Source organism: Lissotriton vulgaris, chromosome 3_2 (genome assembly GCF_964263255.1).
Source record: "Lissotriton vulgaris chromosome 3_2, aLisVul1.2, whole genome shotgun sequence".
Taxonomy (NCBI): Eukaryota; Metazoa; Chordata; class Amphibia; order Caudata; family Salamandridae; genus Lissotriton; species Lissotriton vulgaris.
In genome coordinates, this window is record NC_141690.1 from 247,894,879 (window position 1) to 247,922,816 (window position 27,938).

The window sequence follows — 27,938 nt, forward strand, 5'->3', positions numbered from 1 at the left end:
CCCCTTCTGTCGGCCGACGTGACGTGGGATGCGGACGGAAGTAGTCTGGCTACGCTCACAGAGCCTGTTGGGTCGGCTCTGAGCTTCCCTCCTTTCCCGGCAGCCGGGGCGGACCCTGCCCAATTCCGTAGCTTTTGCGAAGCCCTCCACTCCATCTTTATGCAGCCCAACTCTGCCAACGCGCTTTTGGGCCATGCGGACTCAGCTGGGGGTTCTAGGCCTTCGATGCTTGCGGCTTCAGTGCTGCAGGTCCCCCAAGGATCCAAGCCAGGATCCGGATCAGCACCGGTCGACCTTACAACACCTCCTCTGGCGCCGAATCCATTGGCGACACCTCTGCCCCCTCTGATGCCGATTGTGTCTCCAGCCAGCGTCTACCTCGGCCCTCCCCTCGACATGGACACGGAGCCAGACTGGCATTGACCGATGTTCTGTTATACATCTGTTCTATCCTGGTGTTCCTTATCGCCCTAAGTGGCAGCCAGAGGAGGATGAGGGGACTGGGAAGTGTCTAGCAGACCAGCTGGAAGAGCTGGACTGGCGAGAAGAAGTGGGCGAGGCCAGTGGTCAGGTTAAATCCCCAGACCTTGGTATGCTTTCTCCCCCTACCGTGGTTAAGGAAGAGGGAGCTTCCTACGCTGTGGTGTTGCGTTACGTGGCTGAGGCCTTGGGCCTTGAGTTGCCTATGGTGGCAGTCAGGACTAACCTCCTGACTGAGGTGCTTCAACCAGCAGCAGCCTCTTCGGAGCCCCTGCTGCCGTTCAATGAGGCCCTCATGGACATCCTTCAGGGCACCTGGTCCAAGCCCAGCGTAGGGGCTCATGTGGATGGGATGATTACCCGACGCCACCGCCTGGCCCTGGGTGACCCCAATTTCCCCTCCCAACACCCTACCCCTGAGAGCTTGGTGGTCCAAGCCTCAAGATCCAAAGGTGCGTTCCCTACTGCTACCCCAGATAGGGGACCCAAGAAGCCGGACAAATGTTTTCTTCCTCCAGCTTGTGACTTCCGGCTGTAAACTTTGCATGTCTGTTGAGCCAATACGCCCACTCCGTGGGGATACAGTGGCGCAAGTGCTGTCCCAGTGCCCGAGTGTTAGTCATTCGCTGTGGGCTGGACATCGCCAACGCGCTAGGCAGAACGATTTCAACATCAGTAGCCCTGAGACGCTACGCCTGGCTGAGGTCCACTGGCTTCTTGGATGATTCCAATTGACTCTTTTGGACATGCCCTTTGATTGCAGTCGCTTGTTTGGCAACAAGGCAGACAATGCTCTCAAGCTCTTCAAGGACTCTAGGACTACGGCCTGAAGCTTGTTTTCATTGGAGCGGTTCTGGACGCAGCGCATTCTCGGGCCTATTCTCCCAAACAGCGAGTCCGGGATATTAGGGCTATGATACCGATGTTCCAACCTCTCGGATTTCGTTGAGAATGACCCTGAGACTGCTAGGCCTCATGACCTCCTGCATCCTGCTAGGCCTGCCTCCTGCATCCTGCAAGTGGATCATGCCAGATGGCATATGCGGGCTCTGCAGTAGGACCTGAAGTTCTAGTGGGTGCAGCATCAGGGGAATCTGTCTGATGTCGTCCAGATCTCAGCAGGGACTGCACATCAGTTGCAGTAGTGACTCACGAGCCAGAATTGGGTCTACGGCAGATCGCTCTCCCTTCCCCAACCAGATCTCACAGTGGTAACCGATGCATCACTCATGGGATGGGGCGGCCACTTGGGAGAGGCGGAAATCCGAGGCCTCTGTTCTGTGGCGGATTCCGTGCTCCACATCAAGCTTCTGGAGTTCCGGGCAATTAGTCTAGCACTGAAGGCATTCCTTCCTTCTCTCAAAGGGAGAGTAGTGCAGGTGTTCAGACCACACTTCCGTTATGTGGTATTGCAACAAACAGGGCAGAGTAGGGTTGTGGAAGTGGCTGGAACATCAGGGCATGATTCTGGTTGTTCTACACTTGGCAGGTTGCCTGAATTCCAGGGTGGACAAACTCAGCCGCCGGTGCTTGATGGATCACGAATGTCATCTTCACTCAGGGGTGGTGCAAGGTCTCTTTCAGCAGTGGGGAAAGCCTTGGTTAGACCTATTCGCCACCGAAGAGAACACACAATGTTGTTGCGCGCTTATCTAGGTTCCTGATCGATACTGTGACCTTATGCCCCTATTCGGCTATAAATCCATTTATTCCCTATATTGGCATAACCGTTCAAGTGCGATTTTCTGAAAAGTCATCTCTGGCCTCACACGAACAGAGCCACATTCCAGCATGACTCTCTGCTACTTCCTTTGCGACCAATTAGTGCAATGACAGAGCAGGAGTCACTATCTGATATTCCTAGATAACACTCCGAGTTCTTCAACAAGATAAAAACTTAGCAAACCTGGAAATCCCCGCTTGCTATGTTTTGATTAGTAATGGAACTCTAATGAGCAACTGATAACTGTCACTTCCTAGTGACATCTTTAATTGACGTCTTATGTCCAGCAAACTTGCGTCAAACCCGGCACCTGTCGGGTATAAATATTACCAACGTTGCCTTAAGCAATGTGAGTTCGTTGCCTGTTGCTGATGCCAGCTGCCTGCATGACCCTGTGTTGGTAAAAACTAGCACTCTGTCGCTGCAGCCTGCTATCCTGTGGTGGTGAAGCTGCTGATTACCATTATCGCCGCTAAAGCGCGACCTATGGTGCAGTACGCTTAAGGAGCTGAACAGCCGTCCTCTGCGAAGACATCCAGCAGATTCCAGCTGCCCGCGGACGCTGTCACCCCTCCTTCCTCGACGCGCTGAAGAGAGCCGCTGCCTTTCTCGTGCAGAGAAATCCAGTCCCGGCGCTTCCGGTTTACCCTCGCTGGTGACTGGGATATCGAGAGAGACCCCTGAAGGAGATACCAATCCTCCATCATTCTATTCAGAGGTATGGTGTTGACTAAACCCTTAGACGAGAATTCTTGAAACAAACCTTGGCAAAACCAACTTAACTTAAAGCTACTTACTTACTCCCCTTTCACGTGTTAGGCTTAGGTCAGGCACACTGGGGTAGGCTTAGTTAGAAGCACCAGTTGAGTATGTTAGCCTAATGTATATATGACTGTATATATGTTTTATTACTTTTAAACCATTGTATGGCTAAGAAACCATATCAATGCTTTTACAGTTCTATTTCGCAATACTTATCTTACTGTACGTACTTTTTATAATAACAGTTATTGCAATTGTGGCAATACATTTCTCTTGTACGAGAAGAAAGACTGTTCAATAAATGTTAACCTTTATTGATACACGCCCGTCTCTCTATTCTCTACATACTGTGAAAGTAAACTGCACTAGACTGACTGAGTGAAATATATGTCTATTGTTTCACACGACCCTAGAGATCGACTCTTGATCTGAGGAGCAAAGTTGTCATGTTGCACGGTTGTTGGAAAACTGAATCCCTTCTTGTCTGTGCCAAGGAAGCTGATCACTTCCTATGCAGAGAAGAAAGTTTCCAGTGACCTCTGAGCTAGTTGGTAACACAACCCAATTAAGTTTAGCATAGTCAGTGGAGGCCTGGAATATAAGCAGTTCCACGTCGATACTACTGTTTATGTTATTCCAATGCGCAGGGCCTAGTGGGAAACTAGGAACTACACTACATGGCGCCCAACCGTTTGGTAAGGCGATAAACTAACGCAAGACTATTAGATTAACTCAGTCGTGCATATTTCACAGACCCCTTTCTCCCGTAAATACTCCAATAGACGTCTGGAGTGGGTGAAAGGTTAAAATCCGCCCGACCTTAGTAGGAAGAGATTCCTATGTAAAGCTCTGGTTTATTCAACGTTGAAGGATACAGTGTTCCAAAATATTGTGCCCCTAATCTTTGTCTCCTTGGAGACCTACTCTGCAAAACCTGCATTTATACAATGTCAGTAGAAAATAACGGAACCACTGGGGGCGCAGCAGATGCGACTCAGCAAGGTCCCGAATACACAGACCCGGGTGCTATTATCATCCCGGTCCAGTTAAGAAGATCTATAACTTTAAAACTTATAGAACACGGACTGACACCTCAAGGTGGTACAGTAATTTTCGTGATAGAGGCTCACGAGAATCGGCAGACAGAGGTATTCTATTCATGGATAAACTTTCCAGCGGTAAACGCTATAACACAAGAGTTTCACTATTACAAAATAGAGAAACCTCCGGAAGAGTACGCTCCTTTCGAGGAGATTGAAATTCCACTTAAATTTCAAGAGCACCTGCTCTGGTTTAATGGCGCCCTAAAACATAATGATCACATAACTAGGCTCGGTCCACTAGGTAGACCAGGAGCCACGTGGCCGGTTCTAGCCAGCTACACACCACATCCTGACATTGCAAAAATGTCTAAAGAAGAGCTGTTAGCACAGCTCAAAACACTAATTAAAATACATAGGCAATTAGTCCAATATGTAATGCGGACTGCAACAGTCCAGCCAGCTGTTAATTCACACCAGCTGACCCCTCACCAGGGGAACACAAATAAAATTACACCACAGAACCTACAGTCATGTCTTGGTAAAACACCCGTAAAACGGGAACAAATTCCTTTCTGGTTAGCACAGAAAATCACTCAAATAGAGGCAGTATTTCCTGATACTACCCTTATTGAGAAACACAGAATCTTGACCATCTGCCTTCCTATGGGAATCGCACCACACGTGGAGGACTGTGACACTTGGGGTACAGTCTTTGCTTCCATTTACACAAAAACACACGGTGTTCCGTCTATGGCGGTAATACCAGAAGTGCTAAAACAGATTCAAAATGAATTCGGTCCAGAGCCCGCTTTAAATCTAGGTATGAAATTACTGAAAGATTTCAAGCAGGTCACGGCTATATTATTAGCCAACATAAAGGGAGAAGCAGCATCTGTGGCGATCCGCCAGAAGTTGAAGGAAACCGATATAAAAGATCCTGTTGAACTTGCAAAAATCATAGAAAAGTGCTATGAAGAATTAGGTAGAGACAGCTTGGGTTCGAAACCAGTTAAGCCCCAACTGCTCGAAAATCCTGAAAAATTATTCATTAAAAATAATTCAAACACTCCTAAAAAGAGCTGGGATGGAAATAAACAATCCACTCCCAAGGAAAAAGTTTTCCAGTCCAGAGGAAGGTCTCCTCGACGGAGGGAAAGAACTCCGACTCGAGAACGCCAGTCTCCCCAGCGGGAGCCCTCTGAGAAAAGATATAACCTTAGAAATAGGGATAATCTAAAAAAACCTGATAGATATCAAAGTATTGATACACGTCCCTCTCGATCTTCTCCACAGAATTCGGAAAGAAGAGGACGGTCAGACCCAGGAGAGCACACCAAGTCCAAAGACAAGGAACCTGCTCAAAATAAGAAATCTCAATTTCAGAAAAAGAAGGTAGCCAGTATTAGAGTAATCAACCATGCCGAGAATACTGAGGACACAGTTGAAAAACGGGGAGTGGGCATTGACAATGTTGGACAGTGCAGCAGAAATCAGTATAGCGCGCAAGATCTTGATGAGTCATCTGGAGACAGTGGACACGAATGAATACATTCAGGTTGAAACTGCCGACGCCAGACTTAGCGAGCCCCATAAAATATACGAAATAACTTTGCGTATAGAGGGTGATAAGACTAGGAAAATTAAGGGTCTATTTTGGGATAAGCTCTCAAAAGGCTATGATATTCAGTTAGCTGAAAAAGATTGGCCCCCAGAGTTTGTCAGGGAGTGCCCTCGTGGCGAAGAAGTGATTATGCCTGCCTTCTCGAATCACATTCCGATTCACAAAAAATATACATATGCAAGGAAATGGGCAGTGGCCCAGGCACCTGCATTATATAAAAATCATGTAGGATGGGATGAGGATTCACCGCCTCACAAAATCCAATTAAAAAGTGAACCAACTGCCCAACGGCAGTATCCCATAAAGCAAGAAGCTAAAAAACAGGTCAGGGAGATCTTAGATCAACTTGAGTACCAGGGGGTGATTGAAACATGCACCTCTCAAATGAACAATCCTTTGTTTCCTGTCTCCAAGCCAGACAATTCATATCGTCTAGTTTTGGACTACAGACATCTTAATACATGTTGCAAAACCTTTGCAGTACAAATCTCGCATAGTGCAGCCCTAATGAATAACATAGTTAGGAAAAAATACAAAACGACATTAGACATTTCTAATGGTTTCTTTTGTCAAAACATTGCACCAAAAAGCAGATATTTGACCGCTTTCTCAGCATTTGGGTCACAGAAAAAATTCTGTCGACTCCCACAGGGGTTCAAGAACAGCCCAGGACTATTCTCAGCTAGGGTAACAGAGTTACTACAAATCTATGATGATGAAGCATTATCTTACGTAGATGATATTTATCTCACAGACGACGACTTGGATACTCACTTGAAAAGAGTGAACACCATTATACTTGGGTTCGCAGCAGAGGGTTACAAATTCAACTTTAAAAAGTCCCGAATTGCCCATCTGACAGTACTGTTCTTAGGGTACGAATTATCAAGTGAAGGGAAAAGCCTAGCGGACAACTTCTTAGAGAAGTGCGCTGTACTCCAAGCTCCAAAAACGCTGAAGAATTTACAATCAATACTAGGTTTTCTGAATTTCGGAAGAACTTACATACTAAATTACGCAGAGAGGGTTAAACCTCTCTACGAACTAATAAAACCTGATTTAAAACAAATCAATTGGACTCAAAAACACACAGAAATTTTGAGATCACTGCAAACGGACATGTTAGCAAAAACAAAATTAGATACACGTGACAACACGATCGATCTTGTAATCCGAGTCATCCCAGGAAGATGCGGATTCACGTACCTAACCTCTAATGAGGGAGAAAAGGTACCAATTTCAATTAAATCTCACTTGTACACACAAGCAGAAAAAACATTCAGTCACACAGAAAGAACTGTGAACGCAGTGCAAATCGCATTAGCAAATGAACGAGAACTAGCACACGGCAAACGGATTAATATCCTTACAGCGGAATCCGCCTTCGAGGCGCTATTCAGCCCAGTAAACCTGCCTACAGTGTCACTGGATCCGAAATGGATACAGTACATAGATTCTCTAGGAGCGGAAGATGTGAAATACTATTTCGCCCCGCAATTTGAAGAACTGAATGATTTAGAATATGAAGAAGAATATCCTCTGCGAATCGAAATCCTGCCTCTCCCACAATACGCCTGTATAATCTATACAGATAGCTTTGTACAGCATTTCAACGTAGAGAGAAAATCCTACGATGCAGCATGTGCGATCATTAAAGGTCGTTGGCTGTGCGGTAAATTCAGACCGAAAATAACAAAAACCGAATCAGTAAAGTACTGTTCGGCTCAAAGAACTGAAATCAGATCTTTAAAGATGGCGCTCGAAAATGCAGAACGTGAATTCCCGACACTTATAGTGTGCGATTCTCATTTTTGCGTCAACTCTTACAACAATAAATTGCAGAGTTGGATCGAAAACGACTACAAAGATGACACAGGTGCCACAATAAAGCATAAATTGCTCTGGAACGAGGTAGCTCTTTTACACAAAGAACTACAAAAGACTCACGTGATTCACGCACAGATTCTTCAACGTGATGGCGTTCACGTTGCAGGGAATTCATTGGCTAATACAGCCAAAGCGGAAGCAACTAAACCGGCTTCCGTAGCCACAAAAAAGCGTACAGATAAGTACATAGACGGGGAAATCATGCTGGCAGTAAAAACGACCGTAAAAGGCGACTGTGCAGCACTACCCGTAAACTATCCACTCAATTATGCATACATAATCGATGCAAACTCCGTTCCTTTTGCTCGAATCCCTGGAGTGGGGGATAGAGTAATTCCAAACATGAACAGGAGAATATTTTTAATAGCAGACGCACACATGGGTTTGGGTCTACGGCACAGAGAGATCAAGGAATCACTGACTGAATTACAATCAGTATTCTGGTGGCCGGGAATGAGTGTAGAACACCAAATATATGCAAACAACTGTGAAAACTGTAATAGGGATCGCAGTAGCGAACCTTGCTACCGGCTACCAGTCAAAAAGAGCGTAACGCTGCCTACACCCCATCCTGCGTCCTATTAATAGTTAAGACGAAAAGCACTTAAAATCCACATTGGTTGTAGCCACTAGAGAGCAGCAGAGAGCAGCTAGAGAGCAGCAGAGCGGAGCAGAGCAGCAAACGATCGAGACGGCAAGTTTGGGAGCTGCGAGCTGGAGACAGGAGGAGGCTGCAGCGGCGGCGTTGTCTCCAACAGTTTCGACAGTTTCGAGGTTTTTATGGTTCTCGTGACTCTGTGGCAGTAGAGGAAGCAACAGCACTAGAGGGGCACTGAAAGGAGCACGACCGGGGCTGCAGTCCGGGGCTGCAGATTCGGATTGCGAGCCCGAGCAAAATCAGCAGGACCACAATACTGGATTACATTGCGAGTCGACCACGAGTGGGATGAAGGAGAGAGGAAGTGGTGGCTCTAACTACTGGACGGCACAGCCCCGAACATCCAAGTGAGTGCAGCAAGCAGCAGCGAGCGGCGAGCAGTGAGCACAGCACTGTGCACCACTGCAGGACGGCTACCTTCGAGTGGGGTGAGAGGCGTGCCGGGACCCCTGCAGCCGGTGTGCGTCCACCTGAGGCAGTCACAATAGAGGTGGCTTGACCAGGTCAGCAGCAGCCTCTGTCCAGTTGCGTGTCCGGTTGCGTGTGCACTGCTCACCTGTACTACAGACTCGCTTTAGTACATACATAGGTGCAGACAGCGAGGACTTGGGGACTGGCTCAGGGACTGGCTCAAGGAGCAAAGGGCACTCAAAGCAATCTCCCCTGAATCCCCTCTGAATCCACAGCACCAGCAGTAGTAAGAAGGGGGCAACGACCCAAAAGAATAACAGGCACTGCCTATCATAAATCAATTGTAAAACGCAATTCTCAGCTCACTATCTCACCTGGCCTGACCTGTCCTGACCGGACTTGACCGGGCAGCTGCTTGTTCGCTTGCATAATCATGAGGTCTGGTCGGGTACGGGTGTTGAAGACCGCAGCTCGAAGAAAAAAGGGCAAAGGAGACCCTTCTTTGGACCCCACAGACCAAAGCAACGAGGAACCGGTGCTAATTTCAATAGCAAGTGAGCCCAGTGCAGGAGAGCCACATGCAGCGAAGCCCAAGCTGCCAACGGTCCAGCCAAAAATTTACACAAAATTCAACTTTATAAAGGATGTAGGGGCCGCCCTGTACTCCAGTATTAACAAGGAGAAAGGTCTTCAGACACCTCTATTACCAGAACAAGCACTAGATATAGGATCACTGCAAGGGCAGACAGCCCAACCAAAACTACAGACTCTGCAGAAGCAGCAAACACATGCACAAGTACACAATCAAGTGTACACTCACTCTGCGCCAGAAAAATGGGAGACCCCTTTACACCATCCAACAACTGCTCTGCTCATCAATATAACCTCACCTATAAGGATGGTCTCCTCAACGGAAGGGCCTCCAACAAAAATTAATAACGAGAACCCGTTTAACCAACTTAAAATTGGGTCTTCAACTCCAACATCCACTCCCCCAGACAGCCCTTTAGTGTATCAGAAGGCGCAGTGTACAAATTCGTCAGAAGATGCAAAACCTACGGGCTCAACCCAAAGAGATTCTGAGGCATCAACAAACATACCAGATCTCAAGGAGCGGCAGCTCCTACTACAATCGACAAAACAGCACTCATTTTCACCAGCCAGCATTACACTGGTACCAACTTCGCCGATACCAGCAGAAATTCCTGAATCTACTCAGGCCCCAAGGCCAACAAGTGGAGGTCCACATCCAACTCCAACAAATCTAGAGACTAACCAGAAAAACCAGGTGGGCTTAACAGCCTCCAGGCCAGACACTGAGTTGTCTCATCAGGACTCCCCAGGGCCCACCGAAGGGGCAGCCACTAGTTTCGAGTCCTCAAATGTTCACACCAATGAAAGGGCAATTACACCATGTGGCGACGCCGAAAATATTAGATTCATCAGCCAACACAATCAAAAGCCTACATCTCCCCCAAACAATCCAAACTTCTCAAGGCAGGAGGAAGATCGGACTGCCTTGTCATATTTAGGAACTCAGGAATGGGAGGACATGTTGGCAACATATTCCCCAGCTCAAAATCAGGACCCTCCCCCGTCAAAGCTGAATCACTCACAGATTGTATCAACAGATTCTCAAGCACCGGGGGGGAGGAGGGAAGGTGGCTTCAAGGAGCAGGCGCAGCGGGACACAAATGTGCAAAACGAAGGCGTCTGGGTCTCCCTTCTAAAAACAATGCAGTTGTCAGTGGAGGCGCTACAATATCAATCTGACAAGATGGACACACAGCTCACACTACTAAATACACTGGCAGTGTTCACATCAGGTATTGATGAAAAATTGGGCGACCTAAATTCATTAATAGGAAGGGCACAAACAGCATCATACCTCCAATGCGGGTGCAGTGAAATTGTGGATAAACTGTCAACCCTCCCGACAATGCTCTCTACCATGCTTAAGGAGCTGAAGGAAAAACCACCCGACGCTCCCAGAGACAAGTGCTTCGCTAATGATAGCAACGCACCCTCGACAGCAGAAACAACGTCCGAGCAACCCGGCAAATTAATTGTAACAGGCTTACTGCAAAGGGAAAGCACTTTAAACAGCACCGGCGAATCGCAAAAGGCAATAAAGACAACTCCAGGAGCGACTACACTGAACGCCAAACAACGTCGCCAGCTAAAAAGAAAAGGCCGCAACCAGAAACCGATATTGAAGCAAGCACAGACATATCCAATTTTCATCAAACAAAGTTCAAACTTAATTACACGTACCACAGAGGATGGAAACCAAGGAGGAATGACCCTCATAGGGTTACACCCCCAAACAGCAGCATCCCTTAACCCAGATGCTAAGCCAATAAGACCAAAGGAAGCCCTTCCTAAGCAAGACAAAACAGACTTATACACAGTACATGGAAAAACAACCAGCATAACCAGTCGTGGCCCTTCGCTTCCTAACACCAGTTCTAAGTCATATAGCCACGCCGGCCGGCCTGAGCAACAGGAACCAATGTCCCAAGTTGAGAAGCCTCCCCAGGGGAGCACTGGGCAGGAAACTGGGCTAAAAATCACCATCTACCGGGCGGTCAACGAAGTAATGGGGGAAGAGAAGACCGGTACATCACAGACAGAGGCACTCGCAACAGAGGGAAATCATGCAAGGACATTACCGGACCAGCTGAACCAACTCCCTCTCCCTAGGCAAGCCCAGATCCAGCAGGGAATAACACCTGCCACAGTTGGATACAATGAACCAGTAAAGAGAAAGCTTCGCATTCCCCAGGAAATGGCACTTCTGCCAGAGGAAAATCAAGCCAGGATAGTCCCCGACCAAACCCCACAGCCTGCTCCCATCGGGCAAGCTCAGACACCTCCGGGAATCACAATCCCGGCAATAACCATGAAGAGTGCCCCCAACGATCTTTGTGCAGCAGTGCAACAAGAGCAGAAAATGTTTAATCACCATGCTCAACAAAACATTGTCCCCTACCAAACAGGCACTCGGGAAAGCACAGTTCATCCGTCAAACGATCAGATGCCGCATAAGAGCTACATACTGCTCAAACCTGAATACATCACGAAAGGTCGCCAAGATGTGCTGAATCGTGGGAATATACTAAAACTACTTCGGGCAATTCCCACCTTGAACGATCTAAATACTTTAGACCTGCTTTCAATTGAGTTCCTCCCCGCCGATTATCCAGGAAAACCGGAAATAACAAGAGCACTATGGAAATCAGCGGTAATAGCACAAAGAATATTAAATCACCACACCACCTTTAAGGATTGGGGCATTCAAATCAGCCCCTACCATCCTCCAGCTTACCCGGCACCGCTAATAACCAATAGCACAAGCCAAGCACAACAAAAAAGTTTCCGGCCTTCCACATCGATTCTAAAAGGGGCCCTTGGCCACTCGGAGCCAAGAAGGGCTGATAATCGAGGTAAACAATTCTCGCCGTTAAGGGCGGAACTTTCAAGCAGATGGAATTCTAGCCTTTTAGACCAATGTGTCAGAACAATAACTCTCACGCCAGTGCCACAATGACATACTAACTACGTAACTCAGGACAAAGTAGTGTCGAAAGCAGCAACAATTCGCCTTTGCTCGTGGAACGTAAATGGTTTGGCAGCAAAAACTGAGGACTCCGATTTCCTCCAATACCTGAACAATTTCGATATCATTATGCTACAGGAAACATGGCTCATAGAACCAATGCAAATTCAAGGTTTCCGCTGTTTCGCGCGCCCCGCCACTAAGGGGAGTAAAATGGGCCACGCCTCAGGGGGGCTGGCGACATATATCTCAATATCATCTATACTAACAGCGAAACTAACGGGGCCGGAGAATGATGTAGCATTACCAGTTAAACTCACCCTCCCATGGGCAGAGGCAAAGTCTGAAGTAATTCTGTTCAATGTCTACATCCACCCGAAACGAACATCAACTGACGCAGTAAAACTAATAGAACTAATATCCTCACATGCAGACTGCTCAGAAGTCTCAAATTTCATTTTATCAGGAGACATGAATTTATTCTTAATGGGATCATCCGAATCAAAGGAAGTCTCTCTCCAATCACTACACTACAATTTACCTGAGCAAAGCACCTTTCCCCACGGGAGGCCAAACAAGACAAATCGCCACTTTCTGGAAGACCTGGAACACTTAAACCTGAGGGCCCTTAATGGAAGAACAGATAATGATACTCCTCCAGCAGCAAGCTACCTCACTGAGCGATCAAGCTCGCTTATAGACTATACGTTTGTTAGCCTTCCACTGTGGCAACATGTAACAGGCTTCAAAATGGGCGATATAGGAGACAGTGATCACCGCCCCCAGGAGGCCTCCCTAGTGGGCACAGCTACGAACAAAATTCTCCCCGCTCTACAATTAGGCTCAAGTTACACAACCAATTACAAGAGGATTAAGTTCTCGACAGAATCAATAAAGACCTTGACAGAAACAGCAATCAATCTGAAATTGGCTCAAACACCTGGCGAAAACCAGATAAATTCCTGGGAACGCTTTACAAGCAACCTCAGCCCTCTAAAGGCAACAGCTACAACACAAAGGATCTCACATGGGCAGTCACAACCGATCAATCTATCCATGAGCCAAAGAAAACAATTAAAAGGACTCAAAAAATCATTAAACGGCTCGCTAAGATCTTTACACCACGACCCATGTAACATTACACTCATTTCCAATGTGCGGGAACAGAGAACCAAACTAAAGAGGCTGAAATGGAATATTAACAACAACAATGAACAGGACCTCTGGGTAAAACTCTTGCACAACATCAAGCACAACGCCAGTGATAGATTCTGGAAAACAGTAAACAAGATAACAAACCCGAACCGTGTGGGCCCCACCTCCTATATATTAGAAGAAACATGGGCAACCTATTTAAAATCTCACTTCAGTGCCCAAAGCTTCACTGCCTCAACGCCGGGGAAGATCAAAATAGCGGAGCACATAGTTGACACCATCGATTGTAGTAGGGAAAGTGCTAGCTTCCCCCCCGCAAACTCTACAGCTGGTTCATGTGTAAAGGCAACCAGCATACCCGCTGGAGTTAAACAACACAGCAAAAAAAGTACACCCGTCAATGAACAGCACTTAATTAAAAAACAGATCAAGAAGGGAAAAAAGGATGGAGCTCCAGGGCCGAATGGTATTCCACCAGCAGTGTTCAAAGAAAAACCAGAGGATTGGGCAAAAATACTGCACTCACTATTTCTTGAAGTACGACATCTGAGCATAATTCCAGACTCTTGGAAAGGGTCGATAATTGTGCCAATCCATAAAACGGGCAGCAAGAAACAACCAGCCAATTACCGATTAGTAGCCCTGATCGACAATGAAGCTAAATATTTTGCGGGTACACTGCTGGAGGAATTGACAACTTGGGCGGAAAACAAAGAAATAATTCCGCTTAACCAGACAGGATTTCGAAAAAGCACCGGCACAATAACTAACATCATGGCAATGTCAATGCTAATGGACATGGCAAAAACCAAGCACATGCAGCTTCACGCTTGTTTCATTGATTACAGTGCCGCGTTTGATAATGTGGACAGGTCCAAACTATGGGCGAAGCTAGCCAGATGGGGTATTTCCAACAATCTTCTATCACTGATCATGCTCCTACACTCCAACACCTGGGTTCAAGTAAAATTGGGCTCAGGAACGCATCTTTCAAGGAAAATTCAAACAACGAAAGGGTTGAAACAGGGCTGCGTGCTGGCCCCCACGCTATTCAACCTATTCATGGCAGACTTAACCCCGGCACTTAACAACTGCAACTCGCAACCACCCAGGTTAGGGGGCTCCCCAATATCTAATCTACTCTATGCGGACGACGTGGTCCTACTCAGCTACACCGCAGTGGGCCTGCAACATCTCTTGAACTGTCTAGAGGTCTATGCAAAAGAAAATTGTCTCTCAATAAACTTAAACAAAACAAGGTCCATGACAATAAACAAGAAACGAAAAATAAACATGTCGAGTCAGCAGAGGCTTACAAATACCTGGGTATATATATAGACAAAGATGGCCTAGCTAACAGCCAGCAACAGGAGATCAAAAGGAAAGGGATGATTCTTGCACTCTCTCTGAAGGGAGTCTCAGCCAAATTACTGGGCCCTACTCTGAATCCACTTTTGATGGTAGCCCGGGCCAAAATATTGCCTTCTATTACTTACGGCACTGAGGCACTGTGTGGGAGAGTCAGCAATCTGCTGGACAAAACAGTTGTTAAAGCATATAGAACATTGTTCAGCCTCCCGACCTACACTTCACCGGCACAAATTCGTCTGGAATTTGGCCTTATAAAGCAAACTTGGGCTAGCTACGGCGCTTTCATTAACTGCTGGCACAAGATTAGGACAGCAAACCCGAATACATTAAACTACCTCCTCTGGCAAGAGATTCAACAGAGGCCGAAATCACCCGTAGGCCAATATCTTGAGGAGGCTCTGACGATCACAGGCCTGTCCCCCTTATGGGACACACACTGCCTCCATTCGGCGTTCAAAAAAACGGTGTGGAAGACGCTGAAGACACTCTCCTTGCTAGAGGATAAGGCGACCTTCTCGCTCAGAGCGCATGCCTGGATGACCTTGGCCACATATAAGCACTTAGCCCCACAACACTACTTTAATCTGGGATATTCAAAAATACTAAAACAAAAATTTTTAAAGTTCAGACTTGGAGTGTTACCAACCACGCAGCAGCTTCCACCTTGGAAAAGGGAGCAGGCTTTCACTCTTTGTAGTCTGTGCAACAAGGACTCGGGCGACATCATTCATACAATCTGCACCTGCACTGAGCTGTGTCAAGAAAGGAGACAGCTGCTAAAAACTTGCTTTAATCAAAGAGGTATCAGGACAAGGAGACAAGCTGTCCTGGCATGCTTTGATCCCTCATCACCACAACTGAACACTAGGTTAGTTAAATTTCTCGAAGCAGCTCGTTTAAAAATGCCAAACTGATTGTCACTTTGTAGTCCATTGCGCTATGGGGGAAAATTTACTAAGTGATTGGATAAATCTTACAGCGGATTACAACCTCTCACAGGCAGTAAAGACAAAAACATCTGGGACATTTAAATTGTATTGACATTGAAACGTCTTTTGAAGGTCATGTTGCGACGCTCATGAGGGAGCATTCACTTTTAAACATGGAACATTTTAATATGGTTGTATTAATTGTATGCATTGCAATGGTTTTAAGTAACTATGCAAATAAAGTTTTACATTTACATTACATTACTTAAAAAATGTGGCCCCAGCGCTCGGCTGACGCTAGAACGGTTATAAAAGATTTGCGAGTCTTTATCGGCACATACGCAATTACCACGTTCCATTCTGACCAGGGTCCTGCTTTCAGCTCTCGAGCCTATAAGGAGGCCATGGCTAGCATGGGAATTGGGTTGCGGTATTCTTGTCCGTCGCACCCCGAAGGGAATAGTGTGGTAGAAAGAAAAAACCGGGACATAAAGCAATCTATAACAGCGAAGGTATTAGGTTCAGGCGCTGGGTGGGTCAAACATTTAATAAGTGTCCAGACTAGTCTTAACAACATGCCAAGAAATTCTCTAAAAGGTTTCAGCCCATACGAACTATTGTTCGGAATTAGAATGAACGTTCAGGACCTCGATAGTCAGATGTCAGTGGTACAAGAAGAAACAACGCAGTTTGATGTAAAAGACCGTTTGGCTGTTTTACAGGAACTGAATGAAACAAGAAAATCATTAAGCAACATAAAGTTAAAGCAACAGCCAAGTACCACTGACGAGGCACCACCCGCAACAGCCCCAGCAAGGCCTGTCTGGATTCCAAAGATTGGGGATCTAGTCAGAGAAAAGATCGCGGTTAAGAAGGAATTTGGGCCTTCTTACAGAAAAGCAGTACCTGTCTTAGCAGTCACCGGAACAAGATCAGTTGTGCTACCGCCCCTTGCTGGTAAAAAGGAGAACAGAGTCGTGTCTATCGATCTGGTAAAACCACAAGCATGTGGCCTATAATCAACAGTAGGCCCAGTGGACTCCCAAGAAACAACAGAATACCCAAACTTGCAACAATCCAAGAGGTTCAAACTGAAAGACTAATCACATTCGATCAGCCTGCAGTGCACAATGAAGGACTATGCAATACAGCCATGGAACTCGTGCCTCTTGAAACACAGATTGAAACAGTTCGTCAAGAAACAACACCAGTCTACACTAATGTGGCATCAGAAAGTGCTACCGATAGACAGATTGAAAGAACAATCCCATCAATTGACAGAACTGCCTCTGGTTATTTCATCAACTTCGACAACTTCTCTGAAGATTTTAACGACCCCGAAGTGATGCCAGAAACAAAAAAGTCTTTTAAAGAAAAAGCAACGGAACTCTTTCATCAACTGAAGGAAATCTACCTCATTTCCCCTTGGCTAGAGTTCTGGTTCGGTCTAGGTGTATTTTTCCTCCTGCTTTGGCTCATCATGGTACTGTGTTTGGGAAAATTCATTGAAGGAAAATATATTACAATGGACACAGCAAGTCAGAACATCAACCTAGTCCTGAAACCACACAGATCATCCCACGTGAAGAAAAGAGAACTGTCAACAGTAAATGTCACAGCAATTCCAATACCTGGTGGGGTAGGATGGGAGAAAACAGACTGAGATCTATGGTCCGGTCGAAATCCTGAAGTATCCTCATCAACTAAAGGTTTCCTTAAGTGACTTAGTGACACCAAGTACATTCTCTGATGATTGGGACTTTAACAGTATTAATGACATGATGTCTGATTTAGTAATGTCAGCTAGATTCACAGATCATGATTATTTACAAGGTTCATCTAGTTATGAGCAGTTATTCTGTTACACCCATTATGGGGATCATTACTTGCATAAATCTGCACAGCCTAGAAATGTTTTTATGTATAATCAATGGGAACATTGTGCTACACCACCTAAAAGCAGTTCTAAAGCATTTTTTGAGAAATTCAAATACTTCTCAGGGTTTAACACCAGTGATGCAGAAATGTTTTATTACAAACTGTTAGATAAAACAGGAATGAAAACAATGCTGACAAATTCTAAATTGATATATTCAGAAGCATTTTATGGCAAAATGATGACATTTGGTTTTGATTATTGGAAAAATAATATTTAAACGAAAACAATTTGGGGTACAAAAGATTGGCAGGTGCAAGGCATAGAAGCACTATTTAGAACCTGCATGATACCAGAACAAATGTTATTTTTAAATGACACTGTACACCAAACATCCTGTCTTGGCCTAGCTAAGATCAAAGACCTTAAAACACCGTCTATTCCAAAGCCAATACCAGAAAATGCAACAGCTGATATTGAGTTAGACGTGTCACAAATTTTACATTTCAACAGAACACATCCTGATTGGAAAAAGTGGTTAATCTGGCCTACAGACACAAATAGCTGTCAAGATAGGTTCCTGAATAAAACACAGGGGTTAAAAATGACCAGATTAGACCCTAGATACTCCCAGAGACAACATCCAGGGATTATAACAACATACAGTGTAGGGAAACTCTGCCTTGAATGGCTAACTACATCCACACTAGCTGAAATTGAGCAACCTTCCCAGAAGACTGGAAACACGCTGAACTCACCGCCCTTCTGAAAAAACCAACAGCGGACCCCACCGAACTCAAAAATTACCGCCCCATCTCGCTTCTTCCTTTCCCGGCCAAAGTCATTGAGAAAGCAGTCAACAACCAGCTCGCCGCTTTCCTCGAAGCCAACAAATCCCTCGACTCCTCACAGTCCGGCTTCCGAGCAAAACACAGCACTGAGACCGCCCTCATCGCAGCAACAGACGACATTCGAACTCTACTGGACAATGGAGACACAGTCGCCCTCATCCTCCTCGACCTCTCTGCAGCATTCGATACAGTCTGCCACAGCACCCTTCTACAACGCCTCAATAACATCGGAATTCAAGGGAAAGCACTTGAATGGATCACCTCGTTCCTCACCGGAAGAACCCAGAGAGTCCGCCTTCCTCCATTCAAGTCCGAGGCCTCTGAAGTCATTTGCGGCGTACCCCAAGGATCCTCACTCAGTCCCACCCTCTTCAACGTATACATGAGCCCCCTCGCGGCCATCGCACGCCAACACAACCTCAACATCATCTCTTACGCGGACGACACCCAACTGATCCTTTCTCTCACCAACGACCCCAGCACCGCCAAAACTAACCTACACGAAGGAATGAAAGAAGTTGCTGAATGGATGAAACAAAGCCGTCTGAAACTGAACTCAGACAAAACAGAAGTCCTCATCTTAGGTACATCCCCCTCCGCATGGGACGACTCTTGGTGGCCGGAAGCCCTGGGAAAAGCACCCATCCCGACAGACCACGCACGAAACCTTGGCGTCATCCTGGACTCTTCACTCTCAATGAACAGACAAGTCAGCGCCGTTTCCTCTTCCTGCTTCAACATTCTTCGCATGCTCAGAAAAACATTCCGCTGGATCCCCTCCGAAACAAGGAAAACAGTCACCCACGCTCTGGTCACGAGCCGACTGGACTACGGAAACACCCTCTACGCGGGTACTACCGCAAAACTCCAGAAGAAACTTCAACGAATCCAAAACGCATCAGCCAGGCTCATATTAGACATCCCACGCAACGAACACATCTCTGGTCACCTTAAAGACCTCCACTGGCTACCCGTCAATAAGAGGATCACTTTCTGACTGCTTACCCACGCACACAAATCACTCTACGACACCGGGCCAGACTGCCTCAACTCTCGAATGTCCTTCTACACCCCCTCCCGCCAACTACGGTCTTCCAACCAAGCTCTCGCCACTGTGCCTCGCATCAACAAGACCACCATGGGAGGCAGATCCTTTTCTTACCTGGCTGCTAAAACATGGAACTCACTCCCCGCCTACCTCCGCCTCACCCAGAACCACCTAGCGTTCAGAAAACAGCTCAAAACGTGGATATTTGACAAATAATCCTCCTCCCCTTCCTAAGCGCCTTGAAACCCTCTGGGTACGTAGTGCGCTATACAAATTCTATGACTTGACTTGACTTGACTTTGCTAAAAGATGGTGCTGATTTGCGAGATTTCATTCTTGGACCACGCAAACAGCGTCAAAAGCGTTTCATAGCGACCAGTATCTATGCTGCGTACAACGAGGCTTGGAAAGTAAAGCAAATTGAAACTGCTGAAAAAATACGAGAAATTGATCGTATTAATTTGGAGAAATCACTTTCTGTGGTAGACAATGGGTTAACGACTCTGTCTTCCAGAATATATTCTTTGGACAATATTGTATCCTCTGCCTTTGATGTGATAGACAGAGATTTGCTTATGTTACAACATGGCCAGTCTCAATTACGCTCTATTATAGAATTAGGCTGGACGCTGCAAAATCTTCGTTCAGGCTATGTGCCTTGGCGTTTAATCAACACAACGTCATTATTTTCCAGTTTTAACCTTACTGATAAACAGATCAGTTTGGCACAGAAAGGAGCAGACTATACAATCCTGAGCATCGAAAAACTCGAGAGATTACCATTGACAATGTCAGAGAGTCCTGTCATTGAATGGATAATACACGGAATTATCACAATTCCGATAACAACTTTCCGATTTAAAAAGTGCCTTGAGTACATACCTGCTGGCCAGTATGAACAATTGGGTAAAGGATATGTAAAATCCGAATGGAAATTACCATACACTCATTCTTGCTATAGTGACAGTGACAAAAATGTATTTCTTAGTGGTAACAACTGTAAACATTCACTAAGCGGTATACTTTTGTGTCAGGGTATTAATTTACACGAGCATGTGATGGAAATTCAAACAACCTTTCATGCCACCAGCTAGTCACACCTGCAACTCAGATAGAGCCCTTCTTTATGCAACTCGCAAACGGGAGTTACATTCTTAGAACGGATCAAAGATGTTGTGGCCTCGCGCCAGGGAAAAGTTATCTAGTACAAGTAACGTCCATGGTCAAATGTTGTATGCAAGCATTGTTTCCGAGCGGGCCTCCAGACATAGTGACTCCCATCTGGCCTCGTCTGAATCTCTATTCTATACGAATTGATACATTAAGCTAAATGAAATCTGTGCTTTTACAGACAACAGTGCCTATAACGTCATCTAAAGAGACGTATGATCTTCTAGTCGCAAGGACGGCTACTGAGGTTCATGACCTTTTATCAACAAATTGCCCCGTGCATTTCGTAGAAATGTTCAGCCAACTCCTTAACATGTCTAGTGCAACAAGCATCCCAGGCATATTTAAGACAGTCTTTACGGGACTGCTAACACCCTTCCAGGCAATTTTGGGAATCTTTCCTAATTTTGTGCACTCCATTTTTGGCGGCATACCACTATTTTTGGGACTCGTTGCAGGGATTCTATTTTTGACCCTCCTGCTATGTTATGGCAAGCCTCGGCTCAGACATAGCTCCCATGGGAATGGAAGAGACAATCCTAGCAATGCGCTACAGGGACAGGATAACTAACGTCCTCGGATTGGCCAGGCTGAGAGATCTAAACATGACCTGGTTCCTTTCATTCAGACCGATATGGCAAAATTGCATTTTACCTGTGCTACGGTGTATGCTTTGCGGCGATGAATGCGTGTTGGACATCTGTCTTTCACTTCCATCAGCAGTACCAATGGACTTCGATACTTTGCTCAGTCCAATAACGGCTCACGCATTGTGTTGTCCCCAGCGGCTACCAATCCTGATGACGGCATTCGTGGAGACTCCTGTACTACAGCCAAGTGGTAACAGTGGAGCGAGTGACCAAAGCAACATCATCCAGGTACAACGTTCTGTGAGCATTGCTGGTCCTGCCTTCGATGACAGCAATCATTCTCACACCTGCCAAGTTACAGCGCTATCTAATTTGGTTGAACTATCACCTGATTTTGTAGACCAATTCTTTGAGAGCCTGTCTGATACGATGTTCTCACCCATAGAGAAACAATAACTTTTGAGAAGCTTTCCGACACACAGCGTTCCCATGAACTCTGAATTCGGCCTTCAGTTTTGATCAACAAAAACTGCCAGGAGCTTTGGAAATCTATTTTCTTTGAATTGGACAATTTTTTTAATATTGACCCTTTTTGGCACGAACAATTCTTTGCTTAACGTAAAAACTATTCTTAGAGAACAGAAGCTTCACACTTCTATTTCTAAGCACATCTAGAGACATAACATCATAACACCAGCCTCTAGCACACATGTTATTACAATGCATTTTTATGTGATGATTTATCTCGCCTTTCTTCTGTCAGAGATACTTCATGTGTAATTCCTTTTGCCTAATCATTCATTGATTTCATATGCAATAATTTTTTGAATGATTAATATGCTTTAAAAAACGTACAGTACCTAAATTCCATGTATTACAAGTACGCCTATTTCGAATGCATTTATGTATTTTGGGGTGGGCAATGTTACACATGCATCTTATTGCTTAGTTTTAGTAATTTTGATGGACATGAAAACGTGGAGTGGGTGTTGCGTGCTTATCTAGGTTCATGATCGATACTGTGACCTTATGCCCCTATTCGGCTATAAATCCATTTATTCCCTATATTGGCATAACCGTTCAAGTGCGATTTTCTGAAAAGTCATCTCTGGCCTCACACGAACAGAGCCACATTCCAGCATGACTCTCTGCTACTTCCTTTGCGACCAATTAGTGCAATGACAGAGCAGCAGTCACTATCTGATATTCCTAGATAACACTCCGAGTTCTTCAACAAGATAAAAACTTAGCAAACCTGGAAATCCCCGCTTGCTATGTTTTGATTAGTAATGGAACTCTAATGAGCAACTGATAACTGTCACTTCCTAGTGACATCTTTAATTGACGTCTTATGTCCAGCAAACTTGCGTCAAACCCGGCCCCTGTCAGGTATAAATATTACCAACGTTGCCTTAAGCAATGTGAGTTCGTTGCCTGTTGCTGATGCCAGCTGCCTGCATGACCCTGTGTTGGTAAAAACTAGCACTCTATCGCTGCAGCCTGCTATCCTGTGGTGGTGAAGCTGCTGATTACCATTATCGCCGCTAAAGCGCGACCTATGGTGCAGTACGCTTAAGGAGCTGAACAGCCGTCCTCTGCGAAGACATCCAGCAGATTCCAGCTGCCCGCGGACGCTGTCACCCCTCCTTCCTCGACGCGCTGAAGAGAGCCGCTGCCTTTCTCGTGCAGAGAAATCCAGTCCCGGCGCTTCCGGTTTACCCTCGCAGGTGACTGGGATATCGAGAGAGACCCCTGAAGGAGATACCAATCCTCCATCATTCTATTCAGAGGTATGGTGTTGACTAAACCCTTAGACGAGAATTCTTGAAACAAACCTTGGCAAAACCAACTTAACTTAAAGCTACTTACTTACTCCCCTTTCACGTGTTAGGCTTAGGTCAGGCACACTGGGGTAGGCTTAGTTAGAAGCACCAGTTGAGTATGTTAGCCTAATGTATATATGACTGTATATATGTTTTATTACTTTTAAACCATTGTATGGCTAAGAAACCATATCAATGCTTTTACAGTTCTATTTCGCAATACTTATCTTACTGTACGTACTTTTTATAATAACAGTTATTGCAATTGTGGCAATACATTTCTCTTGTACGAGAAGAAAGACTGTTCAATAAATGTTAACCTTTATTGATACACGCCCGTCTCTCTATTCTCTACATACTGTGAAAGTAAACTGCACTAGACTGACTGAGTGAAATATATGTCTATTGTTTCACACGACCCTAGAGATCGACTCTTGATCTGAGGAGCAAAGTTGTCATGTTGCACGGTTGTTGGAAAACTGAATCCCTTCTTGTCTGTGCCAAGGAAGCTGATCACTTCCTATGCAGAGAAGAAAGTTTCCAGTGACCTCTGAGCTAGTTGGTAACATAACCCAATTAAGTTTAGCATAGTCAGTGGAGGCCTGGAATATAAGCAGTTCCACGTCGATACTACTGTTTATGTTATTCCAATGCGCAGGGCCTAGTGGGAAACTAGGAACTACACTACAATGTCAGCAGTTCTTCGCATTGGAGGTTCCAAGGCAGTTCTCGCTCTGCAACACTTTTTGTCGCAAGTGGAGTTGTCCTCCTGTACCCCTTTCTGCCTGTACCACTTCTGCCCAGAGTGCTGGAGAAGATCAAGTACGACTGTGCCCCAGTAATTCTTGTGGCGCCAGACTGGGCACGAAGAGTCTGTTATCCCGAGCTCTTGAACATGGCAGTCAATCCTCTTATCAGGCTGCCCCTTTGGGAGGATCTTATTTCGCAGCAGCAAGGGACGGTCTTCCACCCGAACCTGTCCAGCCTCCACCTCCTTGTGTGGAGATTGAGCGGTGACAGTTGACATCCTTCAACCTTCCTCCTGAAGTCTGTAATGTTATCCTGGCAGCCAGGTGTCCCTCTACTAAAACAGTTTACGCATGTAGATGGAGCAAATTTGTGGCATGGTGTGTAGCAAATGCTGTGTATCCCCTTTATGCCCCCTTTCCGAGGTTCTCCTCTTCTCTTTGTCCCAGCAGGGCTGTGGTCTGGGCACCCTCAAAGGCTGTCTTTCGGCTGTTTTGGCTTTTCTACGCCTTCCTGATCAGCCTGTTCTTTTCAAGTCCCCTATTTTAAATTGTTTCCTTAAGGGCATCACTCACCTGTTTCCTCTTATTCCTTTCGTAATGCCCCAGTGGGACTTGAACCTTGTTCTGACTTACCTTATGTGCGCTCCCTTCGAGCTGCTACATAATTGTCCTCTCAGGCGATTGACCTTAAAGACTGCCTTTCTAGTTGCCATCACCTCTGGTCACAGGGTGAGTGAGCTTCAAGCTCTTTCTTCTAAGCCTCCTTTCCTTGCTGTTCATCCAGATACGGTTGTACTTCGAACTCACCCTTTTCTTCCTCTTTCCACAGGACATGCCATCACTTTGATCACCTTCTTCCCACCCACAACCTTCTAAAAAGGAAGAAAGGCTCCACCGTCTGGATCCAAAACTTGCGCTCTCATTTTATCTGTATCACACAAAACAATTGCGGGTGGATGATCAGCTCTTTGTTGGCTATGTGGGCGCCAAGAAAGGCGGGCTGTGCAAAAACGAATCATCTCTCCATGGGTCGTTCTTTGCATTAAAATCTGTTATTCCTTGGCAAAAAAGGAACCTCCAGTAGCGTTGCACGCCCATTCCACCAGGGCGATGGCAGCCATTTCTGCTTTGGGATGGCGAAGTCCCCCTTCATGACATCTGCCAGGTAGCCACGTGGGCTTCATTGCACACCTTCACTAAACATTACTGCCTGGACAGCCAAGTCTGGAGAAATGGCTTCTTTGGCTGCTCCGTTCTTCAGGACTGCCTGGTATAGACTTGGTTCTCAGACCCACCTCCGGGGTTGGTATTGCTGGGGTATCTATTCTAAGGTAAGGAATCCATAACTAATAGTCTATTTCACATAAACAAGTTACTTCCCTTTGGTAACGATATATCTGTAGGAGACATATATTAGTTATAGATTCCTTACCGCCCCACCCATCATCCCCGTTCTGCGAACTGACTTCTAGGGTAAGACACTCCCATTCGGGGCCCTAGTTTTATGCACCAGTGGTCCGTGTCTTGCATGGCTCTGCGCTTCTGGTGTGGAATGTCGTGTAAAGAACTGACGTCAGCACGCAGGGGCAGCGTGTAAGTAGATACCGCAACATCATTCCGGCAATAAAGACAACGCGAAGTCGACTGACCCCACCTACCGATGCGCAGGGCTGCTACTGAAGAAAAATTCTCTGGATCCAGTCTGACACCTAGAGGTGATTCTAAGGTAAGGAATCCATCTCTAATATGTCTCTTACAGACATATCGTTACCAAAGGTACGCAACTTGTTCAATAAAGCTCACTGAGGCACCCTCTCTTGAAATTTTTTTTTCATTATGGCTATTAACTCTCTTAAGAGGATTAGTGAACTTGAGCTTTTTTCAGTGGAAAAAAACACCTAAGCAAGTACATAAAGACAGACATACTACAGATGTAATCCAGCTTCTTACCAAACGTAAGACCACCCTTTCAAATATCTTCTATTTCCCTGAGACACAGTTGTTGGCGACCCTGTCAGTGTGATTGGGTATGTGGAGGGAAGAGTTTACGGGTAGTCTGTGTGCTAGTTCAATTTGGATTTTTAGCGAGATTTCACAAGTCGCCCCACAGCCAGACCTCCTCAGACTACCACAAACCATTTGTAATGTTACAAGCCAAACACTAGATGGTAGGAGTGTCTATAGTATTAATCTACAGCACTAAAAGCTTCACAGGGACTTTTATACCTAGTAATGTTTTTCTTGTTGCAATAGGAACATGTAAAACAGATGATATAATCTTAGACCGCACACTTCAGACCTCAATAGAAACTTTATTTGCTCTTTTACAACCATAATAGTATACAAATGTGCAACATAGCATTCAATAAAATAGGTATGTGACATTTTTTTAAATAGATCTTTACACATTCTTGGAGGCAATAACTCTCAGGGCTTTTAAAAACATTATTAAAATTTCTAATGCAAACAAATTCTTTTTAATCTTATCGAACATAGTGTGTTTTTAACCACATAACTTATACCCTTTCATGGCTCCTTCTCCTCGTACACTTAACACCTAATCATCTCAATTCTCATTGCATTTAAGGAACTCTTTAACTTTTTTAATATATTTTCACATGGCACAAGCTATGTCTGTTAATCATTGCCATTAAAAGGTTTACTGCTTGCGTCCTATTTTTAATATCATACTTTTAAAAAATCAGACCTACAAACTCTCTTCGAACCTCTAAAATCTTCTGACAATCCAATAAAATATGTATAATATCACATGTTGTACCTAAGGTGCAGGTGTATTTTCCTTTATTATTTATCATGGAACTTTTTACCCCTTTATTCGCATAGCATGAGTTTACTCCAATTCTTAACCTTAACACTTCTCGCCTTAATGGGCAGATAGATAGCCTGTCAATATAGGGGAAGTGTAGTTCCTTTTGCCACGCTGTGGCCATATGGAGAACTGAGCTTTTCCTCTTGAGGTAATCTTGGTCCTGTACTCAAGATATTTCTTTTCGCAGGATCCTCCTTTCCCTCCTGTATATCTTGAGTTGAAGTGACTGGGGGCACCACTTCAGCTTTAACATACAACACGCTTTATTGACTGTGTCTCTGGTCTCAGTATCCCAAATTAGCTCACTATTTACAATTTCATTCCTGCACCATTGTCAGATTTTATGTTCTTCACCCGATCCCAAAGGCTACCAAAAGCGTAGTAATGCCATGCAAGCTGTTATGCTCCATGAGGTAATTCCCAATTCTAGTCTCGCTGCCTGTACCATTGACCATTTAGGCAGAGAGAATAGATTTTTCAGCACACTTGTTTTCATAATATATGGTTGCATTAACCTGTTCGGCTGACTGGAGCACTCCCTCCATGGTGCTGCACACGACCGTTGGCCGACGCAGCCCCGCCCACCCTTCAGAACGCCCGCACCGCGGCGGAATATTCACCGCGGTAAATGGGTTAAAATACCCAGTTATACTTTGAGGCACAGGAAAATAGAGACTTGCATTCTTTTTTTGGCTACCACTTTGCCTAAAAAATGGGATTTGTCATTTGACTATTACTGTAATCCGCACATTTTAAGTACTATCTTTTCAATTCAAGGAAGTCGTTTCAAATGTGGTTACTTACTTGGAAGCCTCATGCTGTATAAAAATAGAATGTGATAGGTGTGTTTACTTTGTACTTTGTTACTGAAGACACGTTGTAGAGTTCACTTTGTTTCCCTAGGAGAGCACAAATACCTTTTTAGTTATGCTAGGCATTGGCAGTGATTGTGTTTAGAGCCTGTTTTCCAGTTTTATTGTAAAGGTCATAATTGTCTTTTGAGTAAAATATATCATCAGTGATAATTATTTTGTTTGTTTGCAGCATGCCAGTGCAATGGGCATAGTAAATGCATCAATGAAAGCATTTGTGAAAAGTGTGCGAATCTGACAACTGGAAAGAACTGTGATATCTGTATATCTGGATATTATGGAGACCCTACCAATGGAGGGACATGTCAACGTAAGAAACTTTGTTAAATTCTCTTTATTCTGTTCACTGTATTTTGGTTAAAGTGAGTTATGTGTGCTTTTTCATTTCTTGTCAACTTAAAGAAATTGTAAAGTTTCAACTACAGTAATTTTGGATTGCTCGTAAAATCACTTTGAGAACTGTTTGGTAGGAGTAATGTTAAATTGCAGTTATCCTACTCTTCCTGGATATGACTAAAATGGTCGCCAAT

The 27,938-nt window shown here is 45.2% G+C and overlaps 1 protein-coding gene across 1 annotated transcript in view; it reads left to right on the forward strand.

The window, feature by feature from the left end:
• ATRN (attractin) overlaps positions 1-27,938 on the forward strand; it is a 960,574-nt gene that overhangs the window by 466,323 nt on the left and 466,313 nt on the right. Inside the window, exon 19 of the mRNA XM_086964304.1 lies at positions 27,581-27,718. Within this exon, the coding sequence (XP_086820430.1) occupies positions 27,581-27,718 (138 nt within the window). The remainder of the gene's footprint in view (positions 1-27,580; positions 27,719-27,938) is intronic.